The sequence below is a fragment of the Rhinopithecus bieti genome, unplaced genomic scaffold, assembly GCF_001698545.2.
Source record: "Rhinopithecus bieti isolate Rb0 unplaced genomic scaffold, ASM169854v2 scaffold_28055, whole genome shotgun sequence".
NCBI classification, from domain to species: domain Eukaryota; kingdom Metazoa; phylum Chordata; class Mammalia; order Primates; family Cercopithecidae; genus Rhinopithecus; species Rhinopithecus bieti.
In genome coordinates, this window is record NW_016812914.1 from 1,547,232 (window position 1) to 1,573,411 (window position 26,180).

At 59.8% G+C, this 26,180-nt stretch overlaps 2 protein-coding genes across 4 annotated transcripts in view; one reads left to right on the forward strand and one right to left on the reverse strand.

The window, feature by feature from the left end:
* Nucleotides 1–22,194, forward strand: part of SH3GL1 (SH3 domain containing GRB2 like 1, endophilin A2) — a 40,765-nt gene extending 18,571 nt beyond the window's left edge. The window contains exons 2-11 of one of the 3 annotated variants that reach the window (XR_001880496.1): nt 15,737–15,805; nt 16,158–16,230; nt 17,034–17,177; nt 18,317–18,450; nt 18,650–18,808; nt 19,020–19,123; nt 19,764–19,888; nt 20,126–20,182; nt 20,714–21,045; nt 21,472–22,194. Coding sequence is in view for 2 of the 3 variants with exons in the window: in XM_017847192.1 (XP_017702681.1) it covers nt 15,737–15,805; nt 16,158–16,230; nt 17,034–17,177; nt 18,317–18,450; nt 18,650–18,808; nt 19,020–19,123; nt 19,764–19,888; nt 20,126–20,182; nt 20,714–20,910 (1,062 nt within the window). In the remaining variant the exon portion in view is untranslated. Of the gene's footprint in view, nt 1–14,926; nt 15,039–15,736; nt 15,806–16,157; nt 16,231–17,033; nt 17,178–18,316; nt 18,451–18,649; nt 18,809–19,019; nt 19,124–19,763; nt 19,889–20,125; nt 20,183–20,713 lie in introns of those variants that run through there. The other 2 variants (XM_017847193.1, XM_017847192.1) reach the window with 2 other exon arrangements.
* Nucleotides 22,195–22,472: 278 nt separating this feature from the next.
* MPND (MPN domain containing) overlaps nt 22,473–26,180 on the reverse strand; it is a 19,687-nt gene continuing 15,979 nt past the window's right edge. Inside the window, exons 9-13 of the mRNA XM_017847148.1 lie at nt 25,081–25,249; nt 24,915–24,985; nt 24,333–24,422; nt 23,307–23,399; nt 22,473–22,642 (exon numbers count right to left, since the gene is read on the reverse strand). Coding sequence (XP_017702637.1) covers nt 22,556–22,642; nt 23,307–23,399; nt 24,333–24,422; nt 24,915–24,985; nt 25,081–25,249 — 510 coding nt within the window. The 3' untranslated portion in view covers nt 22,473–22,555. The remainder of the gene's footprint in view (nt 22,643–23,306; nt 23,400–24,332; nt 24,423–24,914; nt 24,986–25,080; nt 25,250–26,180) is intronic.

Below are 26,180 nucleotides of genomic sequence, written 5' to 3' on the forward strand. Positions count from 1 at the left end.
GGCGGAGCTTGCAGTGAGCCGAGATCGCGCACTGCACTCCAGCCTGGGCTACAGAGTGAGACTCTGTCTCAAAAAAAAAAAAAAAAAAATTTTTTTTGTCACCCAGCGCATTATGTTCCCAGCCCAGGTCAAACAAAGCCACACTGCCTTCTGCCGGCTCTCGTGCTGTGTTCCAGCATGGATTTGCAGGCTTTTAGCGCCATGTGTCTCACATTTATGTGGATTTTGTTGGTGATTTCGCTGTTGAGAATGGCCCCAGCATCATGCAGCAGCGCTATCTCGTGTTCCTCAGTGCGCGGAGACTGGGATGAGCCTCACAGAGAAACCATGTGTGAGAGCAGCTCGCTTAGGCAGGAGTGATAGCGCCGTGTCCAGGAGTTTAGTGTGGGTGAATCACGGTAGATATGGACTAAGGAAATACGCATAAAGACCAGGTGCAGCGGCTCACGCCTGTCACCCAGCACTTTGGAAGGCTGAGGCAGGAGGATTGCTTGAGCCTAGGAGTTCCAGACTAGCGTGGGCAACAAAGTGAAACCCTGTCTCTACAAAAATACCAAAAAAAAAAAAAAAAAAAAAAAAAAGGCTGGGTGTGGTGATGCATGCCTGTAGTCCCAGCTACTTGGGAGACTGAGGCAGGAGGATTGCTTGAGCTTGGGAGGTCAAGGCTGCCGTGAGCCATGATCATGCCACTGCACTCTAGCCTGGGCGATTGAGCAAGACCTGGTCTCCAAAAAAAAAGAAATGTCCAGGCCTGGTGGCTCATGCCTGTAATCCCAGCATTTTGGGAGGCTAAGGCAGGTGGATCACTTGAGGTCAGGAGTTCGAGACCAGCCTGGCCAACGTGGTGAAACCCTGCCTCTACTAAAAATACGAAATTAGCCAGGTGTGGTGGTGTAATCGCAATTACTTGTAATTACTTATGATCGCAATTACTCAGAAGGCTGAGGCTGGAGACTCACTTGAACCCGGGAGGCAGAGGTTGCAGCGAGCCAAGATTGTGCCACTGCACCCCAGCCTGGGCAACAGAGTGAGACCCTGTCTCGAAAAAAGAAAAAATGGAATACACAGAACGGTTACGTAGTGATCATTTGGTGAACATGTTGTGACCAGAGGCTCACAGAAACCTTAGCTGTGTGTTTCCCCTCTGAGAAGTGGCTCAGTACTGGCCAACTTTGTGCTTGAGGTAACTTTCTAGAACAGAGCTGCCACGAATAACGAGAAGTGACCAGCTCCTGTGGCAGGCAGGACAGCACTCCCCACAGCTGCCCCTCACCTCCACCCCTGGAACCGTGACTGTTCCCTCACATGGCAAAGGGGACTTCGCAGATGGGATGAAGGGTACGGACCTGGGGTTGGGAGGTTATCCTGGCTTATCCACAAGGGCCCAGTCCCATCAGAAGGCCCTCGGAAAGCAGAGCACCTTCCCTGCTGTGGTCAGAGGGAGCTGAGACAAGGAAGAGAAAACAGAGGTAGCTGCTGAGGGGCCAGTGCCTGCTAGCTCTGACAATGGACGGAGGAGGGGACTGTGAGCCAAGGGATGTGGGTGGCCTCTGGATGCTGGAAAAGGCAGGAAAGCCCCAGAACCCCCAGAACAGAGTGCAGCTCGTAGCATCTCAATCTTAGCCCGGGGAGATCCCTGTCAGGATCTAACCTAGTGAAGACTTTGTGTTGCTTTAGCGTGTTGTTGAAGACATGTGTGTGGCTATAAGTCACTAGGTTTATGGCAATTTGTTTTGGTGGCAACAAGAAACTCACACAGGTTCACACTGTCTTAAAGCCTTGTCCTGATTATGGTTTTCATCTCAATCCTTAAGAGGCATGTGGGGGGAGACAGAGAGAGGCAGGGGAAATGGAGAGAGGCAGGGGAGACAGAGGCGGGGTAGACAGCAAGAGGCAGGCCGACAGAGAGAGGCAGAGGGATCAGAGAGACACAGGGAAGACAGCGAGAGGCAGGGAAGACAGAGGCAGGGGGACAGAGAGAGGCTGGGGGATAGAGAGAAGCAGAGGAGACAGAGGCAGGGGGACAGAGAGAGGCAGAGGAGGCCTGTGGGGAGACAATTGTTTTGTCCTCTGTTAGCTCTCATCCCTGAAATCAACTGAAATCAAGAAAATAGGACCGGTTCACTTTGCTGTGTTGGCTTGAGGTGCCCTGCTAAGAGCTGGGGTTCCATCCAGCCTTCCTTGGCTGTGACGCTCTGTGGAACTAATCTTCAGCTCCGCAGAAGTTGTTCCCTGGTCTCTGGAATCCCACCTTGGTGACTTAAAAGCTAGTGGACTGATAGGAAATTCAGTTCCTGTAATTTAACTTGGATTTTTAAAACCGCCCGCTCGTTCAGGTTTACACAGAACATGCTATTGCCTGTCTAAGCCTGAGGGCACCATGCACCCCGGAAACACCAGAGCAGATCATGTTCAAAACCACTGACTGTCCTGAAGACAGCTGACAGTTCCTGAGTTTGACGGCACGTTTTTTCCGATCCAGGAGCTGGAGCCCACACCAGATACCCACCCGTGACGCCCTCCCACATCTTCAAAACGGGCACTTCTGAACCTTGTCCTGGGCTTGTTTCCAAGCCAGCCTCACTGCTGCAGGCCCCGTGTCTCCCCTTCCTGCCTTTCCTCATGTCGTGCCCCTCTCTCCTGCATACGCCCAGATCCCACCCATCCTTCAAAGCCCACGGCCACGGCCACCTCCTTCCTGACTCACCCTGGCTCCCTCCCCGCTGGCCTCCTGTCTGTCGTAGGCCCTTAGGTTCTTGTGTGTGTGTGAGCCTGGGTTATACGTCTTCCTTTTTCACTGTACCTGGCACAGGTAAATACTCATTCAACCTGACTTGGACCTCAGTGATGGCTCCAGACCGTGGCTTTGAAGGATGGGTAGGATTTGGATGTAGGAAGAAGCAAGGAAAGGAGGGAGAGTTCCTGGTGCAGGGAGAGAGCCCTGCCCTGGGCATCCCCTAGGCAGGTGTTGGAGGGAGGCCCCCAGCAGCATGGGTCTGCCTTGCCGTGTCCTTCCCCTCCATCCTGAGCCCAGGCAGCATCCATGGGGCCAGTCCTTCCAGGGGAGCGGAAGCTGCCCTGGGTGCTGGGAGGAGCCTGGCTACCAGACTGTGATGGCAGGGTGGGAGAGGTTTGAATATTCTTACTGCTCCTAGCTCAGGAAGTGGCAGCACTAGTCCCTTGTTCTCTGGGGCAATGACAACAGAGAAGCAAACCCTGGGGAGAAGGGCTGTGGGCCCGGGAGGCAGGGCTGCTTTCCCCCCAAAATACAAGTAAGCATAAGGCAGGGCTGCGGCATGCTTTGTGTTGGCGTCGCAGCAGCAGACATCCTGGCAGTGAGGGGTCACAGTCACGGCCACAGGCTCGCTCACACACAGAGGCACGTTCTCGAAGGCAGGGAGAGCGTGGGTGCACAGAGGTGGAGGGAGCGCGGGGACATCCCCAGGGAAGGAGTTGCATTCACCACGGGCGAGGGCGAGGCAGGAAGTCGGGTGCTCAGGAGGTCAGGATGGGCAGCCGTGCCGTGTTCCTGGCTGGTAGGAAGACAGGAGTGCAGGTTGATTGGGAAACAGGAGAAGGGGCACAGAGGCTGTGGCAGCTGCCTGGGGTGTGACACAGCAACAGGTATGTGTCAGGGACGTGGGGAATTTTCTACCAACCTTCTTTAAGTCGAGTCATTTCTTTCTTGGTCCTTTGCTTCTTTATTTATTTATTTTTCCTTTTTTTGAGATAGTGTCTTGCTCTGTCACCCAGGCTGGAGTGCAGTGGTGCGATCTTGGCTCACAGCAACCTCCACCTGCTAGGTTCAAGAAATTCTCCTGCCTCAGCCTCCCAAGTAGCTGGGATTACAGACGTGAGCCACCATGCCTGGGGTTTCACCATGTTGGCCAGGCCGGCCTTGAACTCCCAATCTCAGGTGATCTGCTTCCTTGGTCTTCTAAAATGTTGGGATTACAGGCATGAGCCACCAAGCCCAGCAGTCCTTTGCTTCTTTCCTCCCGCCCTCGTCCCCCAGTAGAACCTCAGAATTTGTGTCACGGCCACTGACAAATATGTCCGGTGCCGTGAGTGTTTCGGAACTGGGACTTGACTCTGTGGCTGATCTGGAGGTGCTCTGGGCGCAGCATGAGAGTTCGTGCACAGTCAGCCAGCTGTAGACAGTTTTTCCTGGTGTGTGTGGTCCTGTGAGTGCCTCACCAGGGTGCCTTGGAGATGGGTGTAACTCAGGGAAGGCGTGTTCCTTTTCTCCCTCTTCTTAAAGAAGGGTGTGCATGAAGCCTCTTGCTCCAGAAAAACTGGGCTCACAGGTCATGTCACGGGGTGGAGGCGAAGCCCCTGGTCCCACACCCATCATTCCTCGGGACTCAGTTGCTCAGTGCACAGTAGCCTAGGATCGTAGGGTGGTGTGTGGTTTCTAAAGCACATCCACCCTGAGACAGTTGAGGAACCCGAGACTCAGAGGGGTTTGCATTCCTGTTCGGAGTCACTGCCCCGAACGGCAGAGCTGGAACCATATCCAGTCCTGGTGCCACCCATCCAGGCACCCTCATCCCGGGTCAGCCTGCCTGCCTCGTGACCTCATGGCACACCTTTGCTCTGATGTGTTACTGGCACACCTGAGCTCCCAAGGGCAGGGCCACTTCTTATTTGTTTGTTATCTCAACAGATAGTATTTATTATCTCAGCATGTACTCAGTGACTGACTCCACCTGGATGCCAGGCCCTGTGCTGCCTCTGCTAGCCTTGTCCCCGTGCTCGGCCCCGCTGGCAGGAAGCTCGTGTTTGAGAACAGGGAACTTGGGATGGATTGGTGACGAGAGCCTGTCCTGAGTGGTGTCCCTCCAAGGACGATGAGCCACAGCGGGGCAGAAGGGGCCCTGGGAAGCAGGCTGCACCTACCAGCATCTCCCGGGCCTGGGACCCAAACGCCAGTCTTCAGAGAGGAGAGGCTGCAGTCTTCTCGCTGCAGGGGAGATGGCGGGGGACTCGGGCCATGTGCTCACTTCCTCTGTGCTGAGGCTGTGGTCAGCAATTCTGAGATTCCCATCCCGGGTTTCTACCACCGACGTCACTGTGTAAGGAGCAGGTGGTGCCTCTGAGCGGCTGGGGGCACCCATGCACCACAGTAAGTGCACGTGAGCTGGCGATGGGCAGGGGTGGCCATTGCAAGGTGACAGCTGCTGGCACCTGACGCTCGCAGAGGGTCCCAGTGCACAGGCGCGGCTGGCTGTGTAGAGCTGCTGACCGCCTCTCACCACCACCTGCCCTGCCCCGTGCCGCCTGGGATGACTTCCAGCCTGGGTGCTTTTGGTAGCCACATCTCAGAAAACCAGCCTCCATGACTGTGGGCCACCATGGGCGTGAGTCATCTGTCACCAGAGCCTGGTGTCCCTGTGCAGGTGTGCCAGGTGGGCAGAGGAGACAGGTGAAGGCACATTCCTCAGAGCCTGCTCACAGCTCTGCCCACCGCGCATTCTGTAGAGAACCTCAGCACCCTCCTCCCTGCCGGCAGCCAGGCAGGGATTTAGGCGGTTTCTGTTTGGCCTCCAGTGCCTGCCTCTCCCATGTGCTATCCGTCCAGACCTCAGACCTGTCAGTGTTGCTGGGTATCCTCCTCGATAAGAAACTACCCAACTGTGGGAACTGGGTCCCCAGGATGTGAGTCAGGCTCAGCCTGCCTAGCTCACGTTTTATTCTTTCCAAGTGTTCCCAACCTTGCAGCTCTCTGGGGAGGGAGCCAGCTCCAGGTGGGAATGGGCCTGGCGGCCTCCGTCAGTATCAGCCCAGGTGAACTGTCCGTGAGCCACAAAAAGGAAGGTGGTGGGAGGAGTATCATCTGGCTGCCTTCTGGGTCACTGCGGGGAGTTGCTGCCCCCGGAGCTTAGCCACTGTCAAGGGGTGGGATGCGGTAAGGACCTCTAAGAGGTTCCCTGGAGTCCTTCATTCTAGGGCACTAAGCATTGGGGAGTGCTTCCTGTGTCTGAGACCGGACAGCAGGGGCCCCACAAGCAAGCAAGCAAGAGGATAGCAGGAGGGTGGAGTGGGCGGGGCAGCCTGGCAGTCATGGGGACATCTGGATGGATGACAGATGTTGTCATCCATCTGTCTGGTGGATGGCTAAGACCCAGCTTGGGAAGATCCAGTGAGGCGCAGTGAAGGAGAAGGAACAGCGAGAGCAAAAGCTCTGAGGAGGGTTGGGGGGGCACCCAGGCAGATGGGGGTGTAAGATGAGGTGTGAAGGGGCAGGCGCACGAGAGAGGAGGCATCAGTGGTGTGATGGGAGAGGGTGAGGAGACCAGTGATGGGGATCAATCAGGAGGGCTTCCTGTGGGAGGCTTCTCATTAGTCCTTCAGAAATGGAAGGGATCTTAGAGATGGTGAAGATGGTTTCTGTGTCTCAGGAAGGGCTCTGGGCTTTTGGGCTAGTCGCCTCAGCTCTCAGGGAGTGAGGGAACTCACAGCCCCTCGTTGAGACCTGTGCACTTGCAGCCTCCCAGCGCTGTCACCATGCCCCGCAGCTCTCTCTCCAAGCCCCATTTCCAGTCTCTTCCTGCAGGGCTGTGCATTGCCTCAGCTCCGCTGTTGAGAAAAGATCCATTTTTAAGAAAGTCTTGGCCAGGTGCGGTGGCTCAAGCCTGTAATCCCAGCACTTTGGGAGGCTGAGACAGGCGGATCACGAGGTCAGGAGATCGAGACCATCCTGGCTAACATGGTGAAACCCCGTCTCTACTAAAAATACAAAAAAAAAAAAAAATTAGCCAGGTGTGGTGGCAGGCGCCTGTAGTCCTAGCTTCTCGGGAGGCTGAGGCAGGAAATTGGCGCGAACCCGGGAGGCGGCGGAGCTTGCAGTGAGCCGCTCCACTGCACTCCAGCCTGGGCGACAAAGCAAGACTCCGTCTCAAAAAAAAAAAAAAAAAAGAAAGAAAGCCTTATGGTTCCTGTGCACGTGGGTGATGTCATCACACTCTGCCCTTGGATGCAGATCCTCCACGCTGCCCCCAGTGGGAACTCCAGCCTGCGCCCAGTGCTGCAGGAGCTGGTGTTTCCCTGCCAGGCGGAGTCTCAGGGGATTTAGCACCTCATTTGTTTGTGGGTTGGCTTTTTCCTTTTATAAGTTTTCATCCGAAACTGATTTTACCAGTTGTATGTCACACGGCCCTCCTGCCTGGTCCCCAAGCTGAGAAATTACAATGCATGATGCACGAGGCTGATTTTCATGTAGATGTGTTCGCTTGGGCTAGAGCTCCGGGTATGGCTTGGTCCTAGGAGAGGAGCCCCAAGCACTCACTGGCATCTCCATGTTTGGGTGAAACCCTGTGTAAGGGCAAGGGCGGGAGCGTGTGTCCCACAGAGCTGAGCCCCCTGGTCAGCAGGCCTGTCCTCCCATCTCCTGGGAAGGTAGCATGAGCTCCTGGCTCCCACTCCACCTGCTCCCAGATTTCTCAGCCAGCCCTGGGGCTTTGCCCCTCCCCTTCCACCTGCCCCGACTGCATTCCAGGCACAGCCAGGGTTGGTGGGGCCTGCAGTGGGGATCCCTTGACCTCCGTAACCACCCCTGCTGTCTGGCCTTGGGCCAGGCTCATCCCTTCTAGGCCCTTGGCTGTCCTATTTATCAAGTGGAGACATCTGCCCAGAGGCGGCTGCTGGGCCCGGCTGGCTCTGTCCACTCCTCACGGGGTTGTCCTGGAGCTCTGTGGGGTCCTCCTCGCGCCACAGACAGTAGGTCCCAGCTTTCCACAGCAGAGGGCACCCTTCCTTCCCCACGCATGGAGAGGCAGATTGGTCTCGTAGGTGCCCGAGAGTAGCAGGTGGGGCTGAGTGCTCTGTTTCCTCCTGGGCAGACTGGTAGCGGTGATGGGAGCCCCAGGGCTGCTGGTCATTAGAGCCGAGCCCAGGTCACCACCCCGCCACCATGTGCTGGGAGAGTGTGTGACCCGTGGCTTCTGCCAGATGGCCCGTGATGGAGCCCCCACCATTGGGCAGCACTGGCCAGCCTGGGACCCATACGGCCGCCAGGTGCAGCCCGCAGCCTCCCCCACACCCATGTGGAGCTGGGCCAGGCAGGGTGCGTCCTCAGCAAGGGTTTCCAAGGACTGCTGAGTCACCTTGGGGAGGAGGCCCTTCCCTCAGCCAGGGCCAAGGCGCCTTCCCAGCCTTGTCGCAGCTGGAGCTGGATCTGCGGAGAAAGGCCCTGAGCAACCACCCATGTCCACCTGACCCCTCACTCCCCGCTCCCAGCCTCGTGCTCAGATTCCCTAGCCCGCATCTCAGAGGCCTGTACCACAGCTCCAGGTCGTCTGGGAAGCGAGGGAGAGGCTGGGGTGCAGGACCCTGACCAAGAGCGTAACGTTCGTGGGTATCTCCTGAGTGCCGGGCACTGCCCAGGGTGTGGGGGCGATGAGAGGGCCAGTGAGGGTTGTCCCCAGGGCAACTTGGTGTGGGGCGGGGGGTGGCCACGGGAGAGAGCAAGACACAGCCCCATGCTCTGGGGACTGGCCTGCACCTTGGACTGAGGGGACAGACCCGGAGCCCCCATGCTCCCAAGCCCCTCGCAGAAGAAATGCAGAGGTCGAGGCCCAGGGGCCAGGCCAGAGCCAAGAGGTCAGCAGGGGAGAGGCCAGGCCGCAAGGCCGTGGCATGGGAAGGGCAGCATGTGGACCAGAGGCCGAGCCTCTCAATGCAGATGAGGGCCAGGAGGCCAGGGAGGAGGCTGTCCCGGGAGAAACGCTGATTGCCCCAGCTAGGGCGGACGGGTCAGGTTCAGGCTGGTGGAGGCCTTCTGGGATGCAGGCCCTGCACAGGGTTCCTTGGGGCTTAAAGTCAGCAGCCAGAGCTAGAGGCCTCATCAGAAAGGCAGTGTGGGCTGGACTCCCGCTGGTGACTTCACTGTCAGCACAGGAGAGGTCCGTCTGGCCCTGGGGCTGCCCTCACAGAGCCTCCGGCCACCAGACCATCATAGACCAGGCCTGACTGTCCCCTTTCTGTCTCGGGGATGGTGACAGAGCTGCCCGTGGCCGTCACCACTTCGTCTGCATGACTTCTTTCCAGTGGCTGATTTCCTCTGTGCTTCCAGTTCCCCTGATGTGTCGGCCTCAGACTCTTGGATGGGGCCCCCAGGGCCCATCTGGAGGATTTATCTTGCCTAAGTTTTTTTCTCCCCCTCATTTTCACGTACCGGGCAAGAGAGCGGTGGCTGTGACTTCAGATGGCACTGGCTCGCTGCCACACACACAGCAAAGCATTTATCTCCCTTTTGCCAACCTGAGAGTCCTTTCTGTAGCTCCAAGAGCCAGGAGCCAGGCAGGGCAGGGCCCAGACACCCTGAGAGATGGCGTGAATGGCCAGCACCGCAGTTGGCAGAAACGCACTCCTGGGGCGGTTTAGACTGCGGTGGCCGGGCCTGACCATGGCCCCCAGTGTCTGGCTCTCTTTCCCTACCCTGGCACCCAGCCCCACCTCTGGCCAGGAAGTCTGCAGCAGGCCTGTCCCCACAGGCTGGGGGCCATGGCGAACCCAGGCTCTCAGGGGCCCTCTGTGGCTTGGTCTGAGGCAGAGCCCATTCTGGTTCCAGTCCAGAGCCAGTATCTTGGTTGCCAGCCCAGGCCCAAGGGACGGCCCCTTTGGCCAAGAGGGTGCCTGGGGCTTCCAGGGCCACTGTCCTTTTGCTGCCAGAGCTTCGTTCCCAGAGGAGCCCCTGAACCACCACAGAGGTGGGTCTGTGGCTGTCCCCTGGTGCCTGATCTGGCCATGGTGGTGGCGTCTGGTTTGGGGTTTCCGTGGGAAAATGATTTCAGAAACTTTGTCCCGATTCATTGTTTTCAGTGCCCCCATTCCCAAAGACTGCTTTTTAAAAACATTCAGCCTTGATGGACAGGAGGGGAGATCTCTGCTGAGAGGCTGGAGGCTTGAAGGACAGTGCAAATCCAGGGCTCTCAGAACGCCCAGATGCTGAGGGGAGTGCCGGCTGTCGGGACCCTTCCCTCCACACGTCACACACAGTGGGTGATGACCCAGTCGGCCCCGGGACAGAGCCTCCCTCCATCTTCCCTTGGGCTGGGGAGTGGGTTTCTGCCACTTGACTCCTTACTGCCAGGCCATGAGGATCACCTGGCACCCGTGAGGGTCACTTGGCACCCATGGTGCTCCTGTGGCCCCTCCCACTGCTCCTCTGCCTCCCGCTCCCAGCCTGGTCCCTTCGCATGTTCAGGAATGACTACTGCTTTCCACCTGGGGATGCCCTGCAGGCTCCCGGACCAGGAGCCCCTGGCCACAACCCCACCCACGCCTGTGCTTACTGCCATGCGAAAGCTCAGAGCTGCTTGCAGCAGCGCCGCCCCTGTGGATAGGTGAGCTTTCATAGTCAGCACACAAGGGCCTCAGGTCCAGAGAGGCCCCATGCCACTGGGGCCACTGGAGGTTTCCAGCAAGGACAGACAGACACATCACCAAGCCAGGAGCCTGGGAGCACACATGGAAAAGGGGACACGAAGGCCAGTGGCTTCCTGTGCCGCCGGGCAGCAGGCCGCCTCCAGGCTGTGCGTGTCTGGGACTTTTTGACTCATGGGAAAGAAGCTGTGATGGACCTGAGGAGGTGGCCATGTGTGTTGGGCAATGGCTCCCAGGTGTTGGGCCATCAGGGAAGGGCATTGCAGTTGGAAAGGGATTCAGGGACACACGGATATGATACATCCTTATATCCTTTGCCCCTGCCCTCATCCCACATCAGGGCTTTTTGTATGCTGCAGGGATCCTTGTGTCCCTCCCTGGGGCCTCCACCCCAACCCTGCATTCCAGTTGTTCTGCACACAGGTCTGATCAGGATTCTGCTGCTCCTACAGGCCTTACCCTGGCTTCGCCCCATTCCGTGGCCGACCAGGCCTTGAACACAGCTGCAGTGTTAGAACTGCGCCCACTGTGAGGAGGGGCTGAGCCCTCACCTCCTCCACGTCCCCTTCAGCTTCCTCCTCGTGGTGTCGGGCGCGGAGCACAGAGTACCTAGCATGGGGACTGTGAATAGTGGCTCTTGTTCCATATGACCTTCCTGCCCTGTCCCTGGTCCTGCAGGTGGCTGGGCCTGGACCCGTACTATGGTCCCCAGCTCCCCAACCCGTGCCCTGTCCTGGGGCTGTTGTCCCCTAGTCCCGTAAATATATGGCCTTAGACAGGCACACAGTGTCACCCCTGTAGTCTTAGCACTTGGGAGGCTGAGGCAGGATTGCTTGAGGCCAAGAGTTTGAGACCAGCCTGGGCAACATAGTGAGACCCCTGCCTCTTTAAAAAAAAAAAAAAAAAAAAGAGGCTTTCTCACAGGTATTCGCTGTGGTTAACCAGCTGTGCCCACCTGCCATTTCTCCACCCTGTGTCTGGCACTGGGTGAGGCTCCTGTGGTCTGTGCTCTCACAGATTCTGCTGAGGAAGACTGCAGGGAGGGACATGGAGGTGGCTCTGTGGCACAGCATGGGCACCCCCACAGCACCACCAACGCCGACGGGCAGGTGGACACCAGCCAGAGAGGCGCTCCCCAGCCGAGGGAGGACAGGTGACCTCTGCTGTGAACCTAGAAATCACCAAGCGCCCCAGCATGACTGCCAGTGAGACCTGAGGACCCTGGGGCCGACCCCTCCGCGGCAAATGCGGCGCATCCCTGCAGACTGGGCCACAGCAGCCCTCCCCTGCCCTCCCCCATGCTGGCCTTCTCCTTTAAAAGAGAGAAAAAACACAACCCTGTTAAATCATCAGAGCAGTTTGTCTGCTGGGGCACCAAGCCTGAGATGGGCGTTTGTGTTCTGTGCTGTGTGGATCAGGTTTCCCAACTGAGATGTTTAAATCAGCAGCCAGCTCCACTCGGCAGGATTCGGAATTTTCCTCCTGCTCCTGCCAAGTTGCCACCACAGCTAAGCCTGCCGGGCGCAGGGCAGCAGCCCACACCCCTCTGGGTAAAACCTGGGATTCTCCTGCCTGCGGCAGCCCTGCCCTGGCTCTCAGTCCATAGCATCTTCACAGTTCATTTCTGCGTTTTTCTACCATGTATTCTCTGTTCTTCTGTATGTCACATCCCTTGCTCCTCTCCAAAGAGAGCCAAAGGTCTAAACTCTAATGAATGCCAGGCTTCAAAGGAATAGCCCCCTTCTCCCAGGGGCACAGGAGTCCCATGCTCTGGGGCAAAACCCCTTCTTCGTGTCCAGCTCTGTCATTCCCCAGGCGCCTGGCTCACAGGTGACAGTCAGGGTCAGGCAGAAAAGGCATGAGGGCGTGCAGGTGGTGGGTGCAGGTGGGACGCGTGAGCATGGAGCGGGCAGGTCTCCACTGGGCGCCTCTGGGCAGATCTGAAAGACTACGAGCCAGTCTGGCCAAGCCCTGGGGAAGTGTCTGGCAGGCAACAGTGGGTTCCTTCCCAGAAGCCACTGCCAGGCGTGACTGAGCCGGGGCCTCTCCCATGGTGACTTCTCAGCCCGGGTCCTCACCTGGCAGGGTTGGCCAAACCTCACTTCCCCCTACCCCAGGTGGGACATGTCACAGCCTCTGTGGGAGGCCAGCATCTGAAGCAGAGGCAGAGTCTTCCCTCTTGGGCCCGGCCTATATTTGTTCCAGGACTGGTGAGAGGAGGCGCTGGTGTCGCTCTGAGGATGGCAGCCCTTGTGGGGCCTGCGGCTCGTCACTTGGGGTTTGCAGCTGGTACTCTGACCCCGTCAAGGTGGGGCCCTTGGGGCAGTGGGGAGGGGTCCCCCACCCACCCTGCCACCCTGATGCAGGCTCAGTCAGTGGAGGGTGGTCTCTGCAGAGTCTCCCTCGGCAGGACTGGACTGCTGGGACCATGGCCTCGGTCCTCCCTCCCCACCGGCAGGGTCTCTGATGCGGGGGCATCGGGGCTGGATGCCCCACAACAGGCAGCTCTTGCCTGGTAGATGGCACCAGGGTTAGGAACGCCCACTCCAGACAGCGAGGCCAGAGGCGCTCTCTGCTGAGCCTCCCTGTGGCGCCCGGCTCTGCCACAGACTCTCGGTCCCCTCCATGCTCAGCAGTGCTGGTGTGGAGGCCGCAGTGAGTAGGGCTCCGACGGGCAGGAGCCCACGCTTGGTTTCCGCGCTTGCGGCTGGCACTGCACTTGGCCTGGCTGCCTTGCTTTTCCCGTGTTCCCCTTGTGGCCACTCATCCCTGTGTCCGTCTGTGCCGGTTTCTAGTTTGTGAGCCTTGGAGAGTAGGGACCTTACAGGGTCGTGTGCCCTGCCCAGTGCCTGGCCCGTGGGCGAATGTCAGTCACCACAAGGGACTTAGCTGGAGCTGAGCAGAGGGACCTGGGTAGTTAGGACACAGCCTCCTGGGTGTCAGGGGTGCAAGAGTCGTTCTGGGTCTCAGGAAGGCAGGGTCCTGGATTCCCAGGTGAGATGGGCAGGCGGGGCCGGGGCCAGAGCCAGAGGCCACCAGGTGGGTCTTTGGTGCCATGGCGAGTCCCCAGCCACTCCCCTCAGAGGCAGGATGTGGTCCCCGCCGGCAGGGCCTCTCCTCCTGCCCTACGTGAGGCAGGGGGCTGGGGAAGGGCCCAGATGAGCCACTCCCGCCAGCCTGCACACCGGGTCCTGCCTGGGCAGGTCATGGGGCCGGCGTGGCCTCGGCCCAGAAGATGTGGTTTCGCGGCCCGCTGGCGTCAGTTCTCCTCCCAGCTTCCCAGAAGAGTCTAGTCTCACATCAGCCACTCATTTTCCTCTCCCGCAGCCGCTGGCTCTGAGCACGCCCTCTCTCGCCACAATCACAAGAAGTGAAACTGTCCCAGGAAATAGAGTGGAACGCCCCAAAAACACCTAGGGAGGGCGGGCTCCTTCCTCCTCCTGCCTTCAGCAGAAATGGAGGGCAGCCCCACTCTCCTCCCTTGCAAGGGCCATTTCCTACCTTTCACCTGTGCCAGAGTCTAGCCCTCCCGTGGTGGCTGTGACGAGGGGATTTTTAAGAAGCTTCCAAAGTGTTGTGTGGCTGAGTTGAGAGCCACCAACTCACAGGAAAGGGACAGGGGTCAGAGGCGTGGGACCTGGAGGACCTGTGTTCACTGAATGCCTGGCGCACATGAAGGCAGGTGGACAGAAAGGGTCCCGATGCGTGGGTAAGGACAGTTCCGTGGGGTGGGGGCTTCCAGAGCCAAGCCCTGGAGGAGGGCCGGGATTTCCTTGGGAAAGGGGCTGCTGTCTTTTGGGGCAGGATGCCGGGACACAAGACCAGCAGTGTACTCTGGGCAGGCTACCTTTTGCAGAGCGTGGGGCTGGGGGCATTTGCACTCATGGTGCCCTGGGCTGTGACCTCCAGGCATGGGCTGGAGGGTACAGCAGGTGCCTGGCGTGGGCAGAGCCCCAGGCTCAAGCTTCTCCCGCCCCCGCACTTCCTGCTCTTGGGTCCTGAACTCCTGACTACCCTGCTGGACACCCCCCAGCCCCACACAGCCAACGCAATGTGGCACCACAGGGACGCTCATGACATCCCTTGGCGACATCTTGTGACAGCTCAGGGCAAGCAAGCACCAACCGGACCTGGAAAGCACCGTGGTTGCCTGGTCCAGGGGCACAGGCCATGGCCCATGTCAACATTCAGCAGCCCACGGCACACAATACCTCCCTCTCTTGCCCGGGCTGTGTGCACATCTTCACACAAGTGATCAGACCCGGGACGTTAAATTTGCTGATAACTTCAGAGATGGCACACCCTGTGACACTTGGCCCCCAGAGGGCAGGTGTGTGTGACCTCAGGTGGCCTCCCTCTGGGAGCCTCCATTTATGGCAGGGCCCAGCAGCCACTCGGCTCTTCATGAAGTGCTGTGTGCTGGGAAGGGCCTCACAGTGACCCTCTCCCTTGGTGCCAGGCACACATGGGATGCCCGGGATGAAGAAAGCAGCGCCTGTGCTCTTTGACAGTGGTACTGGGGTTCAGGAGCTCCCGCCACGTTCCATGGGACATATCAGGGCTGTTCTTCGCATCCCAGGCGCTGTCAGTGGGAGTGGTTTGGGAATTCAGTGCCTGCTTCTGCCTTCCCACCACACGAGGAAAGAGATGCTGTAAGTGCCTGTCATTGTCATCGCTTTCATTGTAGCTGAGAGCCATGAGGACTGAGGTGTGCCAGGCCTGTGTCGACTGCCTTGTGAAACTCAGTGTCCACGTGGGGCAGGAGCTGGACTGTCCCATCCTGCAGACACGGGCACCAGAGCACAGAAGAGTGGTGGCCTCCCTGCCCGGCCGCCTGCACCTCTGCTCGTAACTGTCAGCTCCTGCTGCCTCTCCCAGCCAAGCTGGCAGGATTTTTTTTTTTTTTAAGTAGACCCCAAATACTCAAGGATGGGGGCAAATCCCCACATTGCTATCTGTGGGGATGTTTGTGTAGGCGCTTCCAGAAGCAGTGTCTTCTGAGCCATGTGTTCCCAGGCTGAGGTTCTGGACTCCACCATGGCTGAGATGGGGCCTGCTGTGGCAGGGTCCCCAGTGGGCATGTGAGTGGCAGTGTGAGTGGCAGTCGGGACACACACAGGCGGGCAGGCTACCCCCACCCTCACCCTCCCTGTCCTGCAGGCCCATCCTGCTCCGCAGGCAGTGTGTGGCCCTGGGGTGCCCACGGCAGTGCCCAAGGTGTGTGTCCTGATCACTTGGCCTACTGCCTCTGGCTGTGGATGCGATGTGGCTGGAAGGCAGCCCAGGGCCCCCTGTGCTCTTCTTCCTCCTCCCCCTGGGCTCACAGTGTTTCACCTCTTCTGCCCTCTAGCTGGTCAGTGAGAAGGTCGGAGGGGCCGAGGGGACCAAGCTGGACGATGACTTCAAAGAGATGGAGAAGGTGAGGAAGAAACTGCATGCTCTGTGTGGTGGCGGCGCTGCCGGGGCCTGACCTCTGCAGGGCGTAGTGGAGGCGGCCAACCGTGACGAGCCTGGGTCTGGACTCATGGGGCCCTGCAGGCGTGGAGAGCTGGGGTGGTGTGGGGGCCTCGTCAGCTGGACTTGACGGGCACCAGCTCTCTCCCCTGCCCTGGGCAGGCAGCTGTGGGGACATGGCTGAGCTGAAGACATGGAGAGGGGGTTGGGGGGTCCTGGTATGGGCTCCTACGGCAGGAGGCGGTGCAGCAGTGGGGGCGTTGTGTGCCTTGGGCCCCCAGTGGCTGTGGAGTCTTACATGCTGCTTCTCTCCACAGAAGGTGGATGTCACCAGCAAGGCGGTGACAGAAGTGCTGGCCAGGACCATTGAGTACCTGCAGCCCAACCCAGGTGGGTGTTCCAGCCACTGCCAGGCCTGCCCCAGGCCCTCTGGCCTCTGTCAGTCAGAGGGAACATAGGAGATGACAGAACCACCAGGCTCATGGGTGGCAGGCTTCAAGCACAGCTGGATCCAGGGGTGCAGAGACCATCCTTGGCGCCGCATGCTGCCTTTCCACCTCAGCCAGCAGCTCAGTCCCTCTGTTGACTTCACTCTTATGCCGACTGGTTCCTCGAGACCGTCCCAGCCTTAAACCCCTCTCCCCCAGCTCACTTGTGGGACCCATTTGTATTGGCCGCCCCCTCACCCAGTGCCCCTGGGATGGGTCTCCCTGGCCGAGAGACGGACCTTTCCCCAAGGAAAACCCAAACACTGGCTCCATAGGAGGCCAAGGACAGGGGCAGACGCACACCCAGCAGCGTCCACTCAGGCCCTGCCAGGAGCGGGCAGCAGAAGGGACACGGCTCCTCACCTACCCCAGGAGCCTTGGCCTCACCACCCCCACTGCATATCACTGCTGTGCCTCCTCCCTGGGACCCCCCAGATGAGAGGTATAGCCACATTCCAAGAGGAAAAGCCCTTGGAAGGAGGATGTGTTGCCCCCTGAGGAGCTTGGTCGCCTCTCCACCCGCTGCCAGTTCCTTCGAGGCTAGTGGGGGAGCAGGGAAGGGACCCTCTGGGGATTCCACTGTGCTTTGTGTGGCCTGGACTGCACGGGAGGCAAAGGTGGGGCAGGGGATGTGGGGACTGCAGCCCGCCGGGGCAGAGGAGTGCAGGCCTCGCAGCCCACACCCACCTGGCCATCCTTTCCCAGCCTCGCGGGCTAAGCTGACCATGCTCAACACGGTGTCCAAGATCCGGGGCCAGGTGAAGAACCCCGGCTACCCACAGTCGGAGGGGCTCCTGGGCGAGTGCATGATCCGCCACGGGAAGGAGCTGGGCGGCGAGTCCAACTTTGGTGAGTGGTGCTCTCGAGGCCACGCCTCAACACAGGCAGGGCAGGTGCAGGTCCAGGTCCAGCCCATGGGGCCCCTTCCTGTAGCTCCAGACCTTCCCCAGCTCAAGCCAGCTGGTTCCCCAGGGCCTGGAACCCCCCCAGCATCAATCCTTCCACCTCCTTCAGCCTGTTAAAGGCAAACCTAGGCCCTTTTAGGAGCGTTGGTAGGGGGCTGGTTTAACATCCAGTATTGATTGGGATTTTAGGATCCTTTGTTTTGTTCTGAGTTCCAATTTCCAGGCCCTTGGCCTGGAGTGCGAGGGCTGTTATAAGTTGGGATGGGGCTGAGTGCAGTGACTCACGCCTGTAATCCCAACACTCTGGGAGGCCGAGGCAGGTGGATCACCTGAGGTTGGGAATTCGAGACCAGCCTGACCAATATAGAGAAACCCCACCCTGTCTCTACTAAAAAAAACATATATATATATAAAAGATATAATTAGCCAGGTGTGGTAGCAAATGCCTGTAACCCCAGCTACTCAGGAGGCTGAGGCAGGAGAATCACTTGAACCCAGGAGGTGGAGGTTGCAGTAGCCCAGATTGTGCCATTGCACTCCAGCCTGGGCGACAAGAGCTAAACTCCATCTAACAGAAAAAAAAAAAAAAAGCCTGGGCGCGGTGGCTCACACCTGTAATCCCAGAACTTTGGGAGGCCGAGGCAGGTGGTTCACGAGGTCAGGAGTTGGAGTTGGAGACCAGCCTGGTCAATATGGTGAAACCTCGTCTCTACTAAAAATACAAAAATTAGCTGGGTGTGGTGGCGCGCACCTGTAATCCCAGCTACTCAGGAGGCTGAGACAAGAGAATCACTTGAACCTGGGAGGCAGAGGTTTAAGTGAGCAGAGATTGTGCCACTGCACCCCAGCCTGGGCGACAGCGAGACTTCGTCTCAAAAAAAGTTGGAAAGGATCCAGGTGTGGTGGTGCACGTCTGTGGCCCCAGCTACTTGGGAGGCTGAGGTGCCAGCATGGCTTGAGCCCAGTTGGAGGCTGCAGTGAGCTGGGACAGCGCCACTGTGTTCCAGCCTGCGAAGCCCTGTTTCAAAAACAAAGGCTGAGGAGTGTCTCGGTCCAGTGGTCTCAGGCCCAGCTTCTCCATAGGCGACGCATTGCTGGATGCCGGCGAATCCATGAAGCGCCTGGCAGAGGTGAAGGACTCCCTGGACATAGAGGTCAAGCAGAACTTCATTGATCCCCTCCAGAACCTGTGTGAGAAAGACCTGAAGGAGATCCAGGTGCTGCTGCGCCAGCCCGGGGCCTATCCCTTCCCCCTGCTGGATGGGGCAGCCCCATTCCTGCCACCCTTGGCACTGCCCTCTGGGTCTCACTCGGGCAGGCGGGATCCCCAGTGGTGCAGGGACAGTGGGTCAGGGCCATGCATGGGGCGGGTCTCTGGCCGCTGCTGGTCTGACCCATGTCCCCCACTGTCTCCAGCACCACCTGAAGAAGCTGGAGGGCCGCCGCCTGGACTTTGACTACAAGAAGAAGCGGCAGGGCAAGATCCCTGATGAGGAGCTACGCCAGGCACTGGAGAAGTTCGAGGAGTCCAAGGAGGTGGCAGAAACCAGCATGCACAACCTCCTGGAGACCGACGTGAGTAGCTGGGGGTGCCACGTCCTGACAAGCCCCATGCCCTTGGGAGGCCGGAGGTGGCAGTGACCTGGTCTCTGCAGCAGGGGAGGTTGAGGGTGCAGGCCCCAGTGCCCTGTCAGCCCCCTTGCCTCCTGTGGCTTCACCTCGTGAGTCAGGGAAGGCACAGGACAGTGGTGCTGGCAGGAGCCCCTGAGCCCTGTTGTCCCCACAGATCGAGCAGGTGAGTCAGCTCTCGGCCCTGGTGGACGCACAGCTGGACTACCACCGGCAGGCCGTGCAGATCCTGGACGAGCTGGCCGAGAAGCTCAAGCGCAGGTGAGCCTGGGCTGCCATGGGCTTCTGCCAGTGCGCGTGGGCAGCACACCTCGCTCTGGGGTGAGCGCATGGCATGGCAGAGCAGCATCCTGGATTCTTCCTGGGGACCGAGTGGAATGGCCTGGGGGGCCACAAGGTTGGAGGAGGAGGAGCCGGGGCTGTGAGACCTCTGAGTCAACACCAAGCCCTGCCCCAGATGCAGGCCCTGGCGACTCCTAACCACGTGCCTGTTCCTTCCCTGGCTGCACTTTCTGCTGTCACAGGAACACCCAGGCTCCCTTCCCTGAACAGAGGCCAGACCTGCTTTGGGGGCCTAGGCGTGTGTCGGGCACCGGCTGTGGTAGGGAATGGGGGGTGGAGGCGGGGGGATGCGACTGGGGGTGTTGTAGGTAGAGGCCGTGGCAGGACCCATCTGCTTGGCAGTCTCTGAGATGCCTCCAAGGCGGGGGTCCAGGCTGGAGGCCCTCTGGGTAGACATCCCAGTCTAGCTGTGTCCCAGGGTCCATGTGTCACCACCCCACTGACAGCCTCTTCCTGCAGTCCCAGGCTAGGTTACTAGGCAGCAGCATAAATACAAAGGTGGGGCTGCCTCAGCCGTGACACTCATGGGCTCCGGCCACTCACACCTCTCCCTTCACAGGATGCGGGAAGCTTCCTCACGCCCCAGGCGGGAGTATAAGCCCAAGCCTCGGGAGCCCTTTGACCTCGGAGAGCCTGAGCAGTCCAACGGGGGCTTCCCCTGCACCACAGCCCCCAAGATCGCAGGTAACGGGACATGGAGCCATCTGGAGGCACATGCCAGCGGGTGGGAGTGGCCGAGGGCTGGCCTCGTCCTGGGTCTCTGAGTGCCAGACCCCAGACCCCAGACCCCTGGGTGCAGCTCTCAGCCCTGCTCCATCTGGACCACCAAGGCAGATGGGAAGGGCTGGTCCCGGTCCTCTGCAGAAGGGGCCCTGCCCTATGGTCTTGAGCCCACAACCTCCTCGTTCTGCTTGTGTTTAGCTTCGTCGTCTTTCCGATCTTCCGAAAAGCCCATCCGAACCCCTAGCCGGAGCATGCGTGAGTGTTCCCAGGCCCGCCTCGACCTTAGTGCTGCCTTCTCGGCCATTCGGGGAGGGTGTTTCTCCTCCTCCTCTGTCCATCTCAAGCAGGGAGGAGCCAGGCTCGGACAGCAGCGGGGGGCACAGGCCCCACAGCCTGAGACGCCACGCCTCTGGGTCTCAGCCTCACTGTGTCAATGAGGGATTGCCAAGGGCACTAGCCCAGCTCTAGGCTATGTGGTGGCTGCAAGGGCTGAGGGCATCTGGTCCTTTCTTGTCACCGCAGCAGCACTGGGTGTCCCCAGCACCTCCCAGGAGTAGCTTTGGTGACCACTTACCAAGCTTCTCCCATCCTCCCTCCTGGGTGGCAGTAGAGGCCAGACCCCAGAAGAAATGGCAGGGGCAGGGGGTGGCCCAGGCAGGACGGAGGGAGGCCTCTGCCCACCCACAGGCTCCAGGTCACAGCAGCTCTGAGACCCCAGACTGGGCGGGGTGAGATGTAGCAGCCCCAGCCCTAGGCGCCATCCCCACGGCCTGCTCCCTCCCCCAGTGCCCCTGGACCAGCCAAGCTGCAAGGCGCTGTACGACTTCGAGCCGGAGAACGACGGGGAGCTGGGCTTCCGGGAGGGCGACGTCATCACACTGACCAACCAGATTGACGAGAACTGGTACGAGGGCATGCTGGACGGCCAGTCGGGCTTCTTCCCACTCAGCTACGTGGAGGTGCTTGTGCCCCTGCCACAGTGACTCGCCGGCGCCCCCGCCCCACCCCTCCGTCCACACTGGCCGGCACCCTTTGCTGGGTCTCCTGCATTCCACGGAGCCCCTGCTGCCAGGGCAGTGTCTGAGCCTGCTGGCGCCACTTGGGCCCCGGCCCTCAAGGTACTCCCTTAGCAGGGCCCCACACTTGGGTGAGGGGGCTTATCTGGGTGGGTGGGGATGCCTGTTTACACTAGCGCTGACCCCCAACGGTGACGGCTGCCTTCCCCACTCCATGGCGCCGGCCTCCTCCCCGCTCCCCAACTCCTCGCCCAGCTGGCCCAGGCGGGGCAACACTAAGGTGCTCTCAGAAACACTAATGTTCCTCCAGGGCAGCCCCACCTCCATCCTGACCCCACGGGGGCCCGGCCCACTGCCTACCCTCGAGTCCCACAGCCTTAACAGGATGGGATCGAGCATCCCCGTGGGGTGGCTCAGAGACAGGACCCTGGTTTTAAATCCCCTCCCAGCCTGGTGCTGGCGATGGGCCCTGGCCCTACCCCAGGGCCACTGCACTTCCGCCTCACACATGCACCCCTTCTCCCCAAGGCCAGGGCAGAGGGCCTCACCGCCTCCCCGGCCTGCTGTCAGCTTGCAGCCCAGGGACAGAGGCCAGCTGGGATCTGCCCGAGGACAGAGAACATGGTCTCCTGCAGGGCCCTGCCTCCCAAGCCCCACCCTTACAAAGCCAAGTACCTTTTCAGCTTTTAACTGCCCCAGCCAGGCCCATGGAGGCCTGTGTCACTCTGGCACAAGCTGCCATCACCAGCCACCACACCCCCCCCCCCCAGCACACCTCGCACGGGACCACAGCCCCAGCCACAGCTGCGCTACCAAGGGCCAAGCACAAAGGCTCCAGTGAGTGAATGTTACACTCCCTGGTGGCCAGGCCTCCCCTTGCCAAGCCACTGCCACCCCACCCTGTGGGAAGTGGCCCCGGCCATCTCCTCTAGACCAACACAGGCAGCCCCAGGGTCTCCAGACCCCTGCCCAGATCAGCAGGTCTGTAGCCCCAACATCTGCTTCCTGTTGCCCAATCCAAAATCAATGAAACGGGCTCCTCTGGGCCGGGCCACATTCACATTCCCCTCCCCCTGTGGCCCAGTGAAGCCTCTGGACCCCAGGCTCTGCCCTGCACCCCCCCTCGTCAGAAGTACATGAGGGGCACAGACACCCAGCAGAGGTGAGCACACAGCCCTGCGCACGGTCCAGGGCAAACTGAAATGTACCCCTGAATTTTGTAAACAGAAGTATTAAATGTCTCTTTCTACAGCCCCTTGCCTCATCTTGGTGCAGGGGTGGGCCTGCCACCCACCGTCTTCCGGAGGGGCAGGCTCCCCATAGCCACACACACCCCAAGAGGTCCCCCCAGCACCCCAGGTGCTCAAGACAGGTGGGACAGGGCCTGAGGCTTTTGTGCCAGTTCCCAGGTGGAGGGGCTGAGGGGTGCCCTGGAGTTTAATGCCCTGTCCTGGAAGTGAGGAAGCAGGCGTGATGGTACCAGCCTGGGCACCCAGCCACCCTCACCCCAGCCTTGGGGAGACCCGCATGGCTGGCTGCTGCTTCCATTTCTTTATTACCTGAGCCCATCCGGACCCTCCAGACAACTGGAGCCCACCCTGCCCTGGGAGGCTCAGCTCCCCTGCTTAAGGATGCCGCACACCTGCTCCAGAACGTGGCACAGGCTCTGGTCCTTGGGCGTCCTGCTGGCCAAGGAGATCTGAAACAAGGGGGCTGGGCCTCAGGCTGCGCCCGGGGGTCCTAGCCAGCCCTGCACCTCACAGTCTACTGTCCAAGTCCAGCATCCTGAGTGAGCCCCCCTGAGACCAAGGCATAGGGCGGGGGTCCCGCAGCACAGCCTGCTGCTTACCCAGTGGGGCGGTAGGTAACCGGAAGGCCTGGCTCCCGGGGGCAGTGGTGCTGTGTGGAGGGGTGAAGCTTTCCTGCACGCTCCCGATCCTGCCCCCACCGCAGCCCCTCCCTGCCTGGGTCCCAGACACCCATGGGGATACCACAGCCTCCACAGCTAGTCGAGAGCTGAGCAGAATGAGCCCCTTTCTATGCCAGGTGGAGGGAGACCAGGAACTACTACCCTGAGACACTCAGGGGTGGCCAGGACCCCAGGCCCTCTGCAGGGGAAACACTCCCAAACCCGCTGCTGGGACCTCATCCAGCACTGCAGGAGCTTAAAGCTCCACAGTCCAATCAAATCTGGCCTGCACCCTGCTGGGGTGGCTGCAGGGTGACCAGGGTCAGGTGCACTCTGCCAGCTGGGCTGTCCCGGGCCGCTGAGGCCCACAGGGCTTGTTGCTGCCACCGTTCAGGCTGCCCAGGGGGCCCCTCCTAGAGCTTCATTAGGAGGTCTGCAGGGACTTGGGGCTCACCTTCAGCTTGTCGAGGTGGGTGTGCTCCTGGCTCCAGGGCTCCTGGAGCCTCACGAGGTCAGGGGCGCCCTTGTAGAACTCCACCAGCAGCGTCTACGGGACAGGGGAGCATGGACTCCCAGGTCCCTCCCAGCCGGAGGGGCACCGGCCCCTCTCCTGGGGCTCCAGTCTCAGGCAGTCCCGAGACATGACCCCAGTCACTAACAAAGCAACCACAAAGAGATCAGGGAGGCAGCAGCGTTGCCCAAATGGCTGCCACGAGAGGTCCACCTGGACCTGCACTCACTGAGCCCAGCTCTCCAGAACCACACGGGCCTGACATGGCCCCCTGGTTCGGCCTCATCCCCAGCAGCGACACCTGTGAGGTCACAGGTTTGATGAACTAGTTTGGGTTTTATTGGGTTTTTTCCTTGAGATGGGGGTCTCACTCTGTGGCCCAGATGGGTGCAGTGGCACGATCTCGGCTCACTGCAACCTCCACCTCCCGAGTTCAAGAGATTCTCCTGCCTCAGCTTCCCAAGTAGCTGGGACTATAAGCACCCGCCACCACTCCTGGCTAGTTTTTCTATCTTGGTAGAGACAGGGTTTCGCCATGTTGGCTAGACTAGTCTCAAACTCCTGACCTCAGGTGATCTACCCGCCTCAGCCTCCCAAAGTGCTGGAATTACAGGCATGAGCCACTATATCTGGCTTAGTTTAGTGTTTTTAAATGCACATTGAACACACAAGTGTTAAGTGTTCATCCAGGTACCACCCAAAGTCCCTGGGGTTTCTCTACTGGACAGCCTGGCAGAAGAGGCCAGCGCCTTGGAGAATAGCAGGTGGGGAGGTGAGGGAGAGCAGAAGTTGGGGCCGTGGCAAGGGCCTGGGACTCTGTCCTGAGTGATGGAAGAAGCCCTGATCCAGGCCCCCAAGGCGCCACCAGCCATAGCTTCCCGAGCCCACCGGTGGGAAGCACACCAGCCCGTCTTGTGTGCCCAGCTGCGCACTGCCAGCCCCCGCCTGCCTGCCCCGCAGTGAGCTCACCATCTCGTGAAGGATGTCATTGGTCAGGAAGCTGTCCTGGACGTAGGCCATCTCCACGTCCATGGGGATGCCATAGTCACTGGGCCTTTGCTGGCAGGGACACAGACCAGTCAGAGAAGCCTCGCTAGCCCCCAGCCCATAGCAGCTGGGGACAACAGGTAGTGCCTGGGCTGGGAATGGGAGAGTGCACACCCCGGCCCAGCTCTGCACCGGGATCGGCACCTGGCGATGGGACCAGGGAGGCAGGGTAGCATCCTCCCTCCCGGAGAGGCCCCGAAGAGAGCCAGGGCCCTGAAATGACTTCCCACGGCTGACCTCTGACTTCGGGGCAGGCTTGGGGAGCGAAGCCAGGCTGGGTCAGGAAGGGAGCCCTCTTTGTGCCAAGCAGCCAGCTACCCACGGAGGCCCCCCGCCCAGGCTCTCACCAAAGCCTCGGCAGGGCAGCAGTCATGTCCCCATTTCACAGAGAAACTGGGGCCCCAATTCTCCAGTGGAGCCTGGAACCAGGGGCCCCTGCCTAGTTGTGACCCAAATGCCCCGGTGCCCTTGGGCCCCCCAGGCTCTCCCAGCAGCCCCACCTACCTCGGGAGGAGGCATCACCCAGAAAGGTGAGATCTTGGACTCGGGGCCTGGGTTGCCAGAGTAGTAAGGGGCTGGCGGAGGAGAGGGAGAAAGGGGCTGGGCCTGGGAGGCTCGGCTGGCCCAGCATCCCCCCTCCTTGTTCCCCCTACCGCCCCATCCGGCATACAGCAGAGCAGGGCGAGGCAGGGCTGGAAGCCGTTGCTGGAGCCCTGCAGCCGCAGCTGGTAGTCCATCTGCGCATCGATGTCTTGCAGAGACGGCAGCGCCGGGCTGTGCGGGTGGCTGTGGTACCAGCCCACCAGGGACAGGCCCCGCAGGAACAGGCTCTGGTAGATCTGGGGACAGAGGCGCAGCTCAGGGGGCACAGGGGCCTGAACGGCTCTAGTGAGCTCATGCGGCCGGCCAGCCCTGAATAAACTCCTGCTGTGTATCAGGCCTGGGGACACAGTGATGACCAAGACAGGCCCTGCCCCCACCACCACTGAGTCCAGTGGGAGCCGGAGAGGCAGCCAACAAGTACATCTATTAATGTAAAAGATGCACCCTGCCACAAAGCCAGGACACGCAAGTCGTTTTCTTAACTGCTGTAGCCCAGCTGACGGAATAATGGTCACCACACAGTAAGCACTCAACAAATAGTTAAAAATAGGCTGGGCATGGTGGCTCACGCCTGTAACCCCAGCACTTTGGGAGGCTGAGGCAGGCAGATCACTTGAGGTCAGGAGTTTGAGACCAGCCTGGCCAACATGGAGAAACCCCTTCTCTAGTAAAAATACAAAAATTAGGCAGGTGTGGTGGCACGTGTCTGTACTCCCAGCTACTGTGGAGGCTGAGGCAGGAGGATCTCTTGAACCTGGGCAGTTGGTGCTGCAGTGAGCTGTGATTACGCCACTGAAGTCCAGCCTGGGCAACAGAGCAAGATCGTGTCTCAAAAAAAGGAAAAAAAGGCCGGGCGCGGTGGCTCAAGCCTATAATCCCAGCACTTTGGGAGGCCGAGACAGGCGGATCATGAGGTCAGGAGATCGAGACCATCCTGGCTAACACAGTGAAACCCCGTCTCTACTAAAAAATACAAAAAACTAGCCAGGCGAGGTGGTGGGCGCCTGTAGTCCCAGCTACTCGGGAGGCTGAGGCAGGAGAATGGCGTAAAGCTGGGAGGCGGAACTTGCAGCAAGCCGCCGCCACTGCACTCCAGCCTGGGTGACAGAGCGAGACTCCGTCTCAAAAAAAAAAAGAAAAAAAAAAAGAATAGCAGCGGGCACTTAA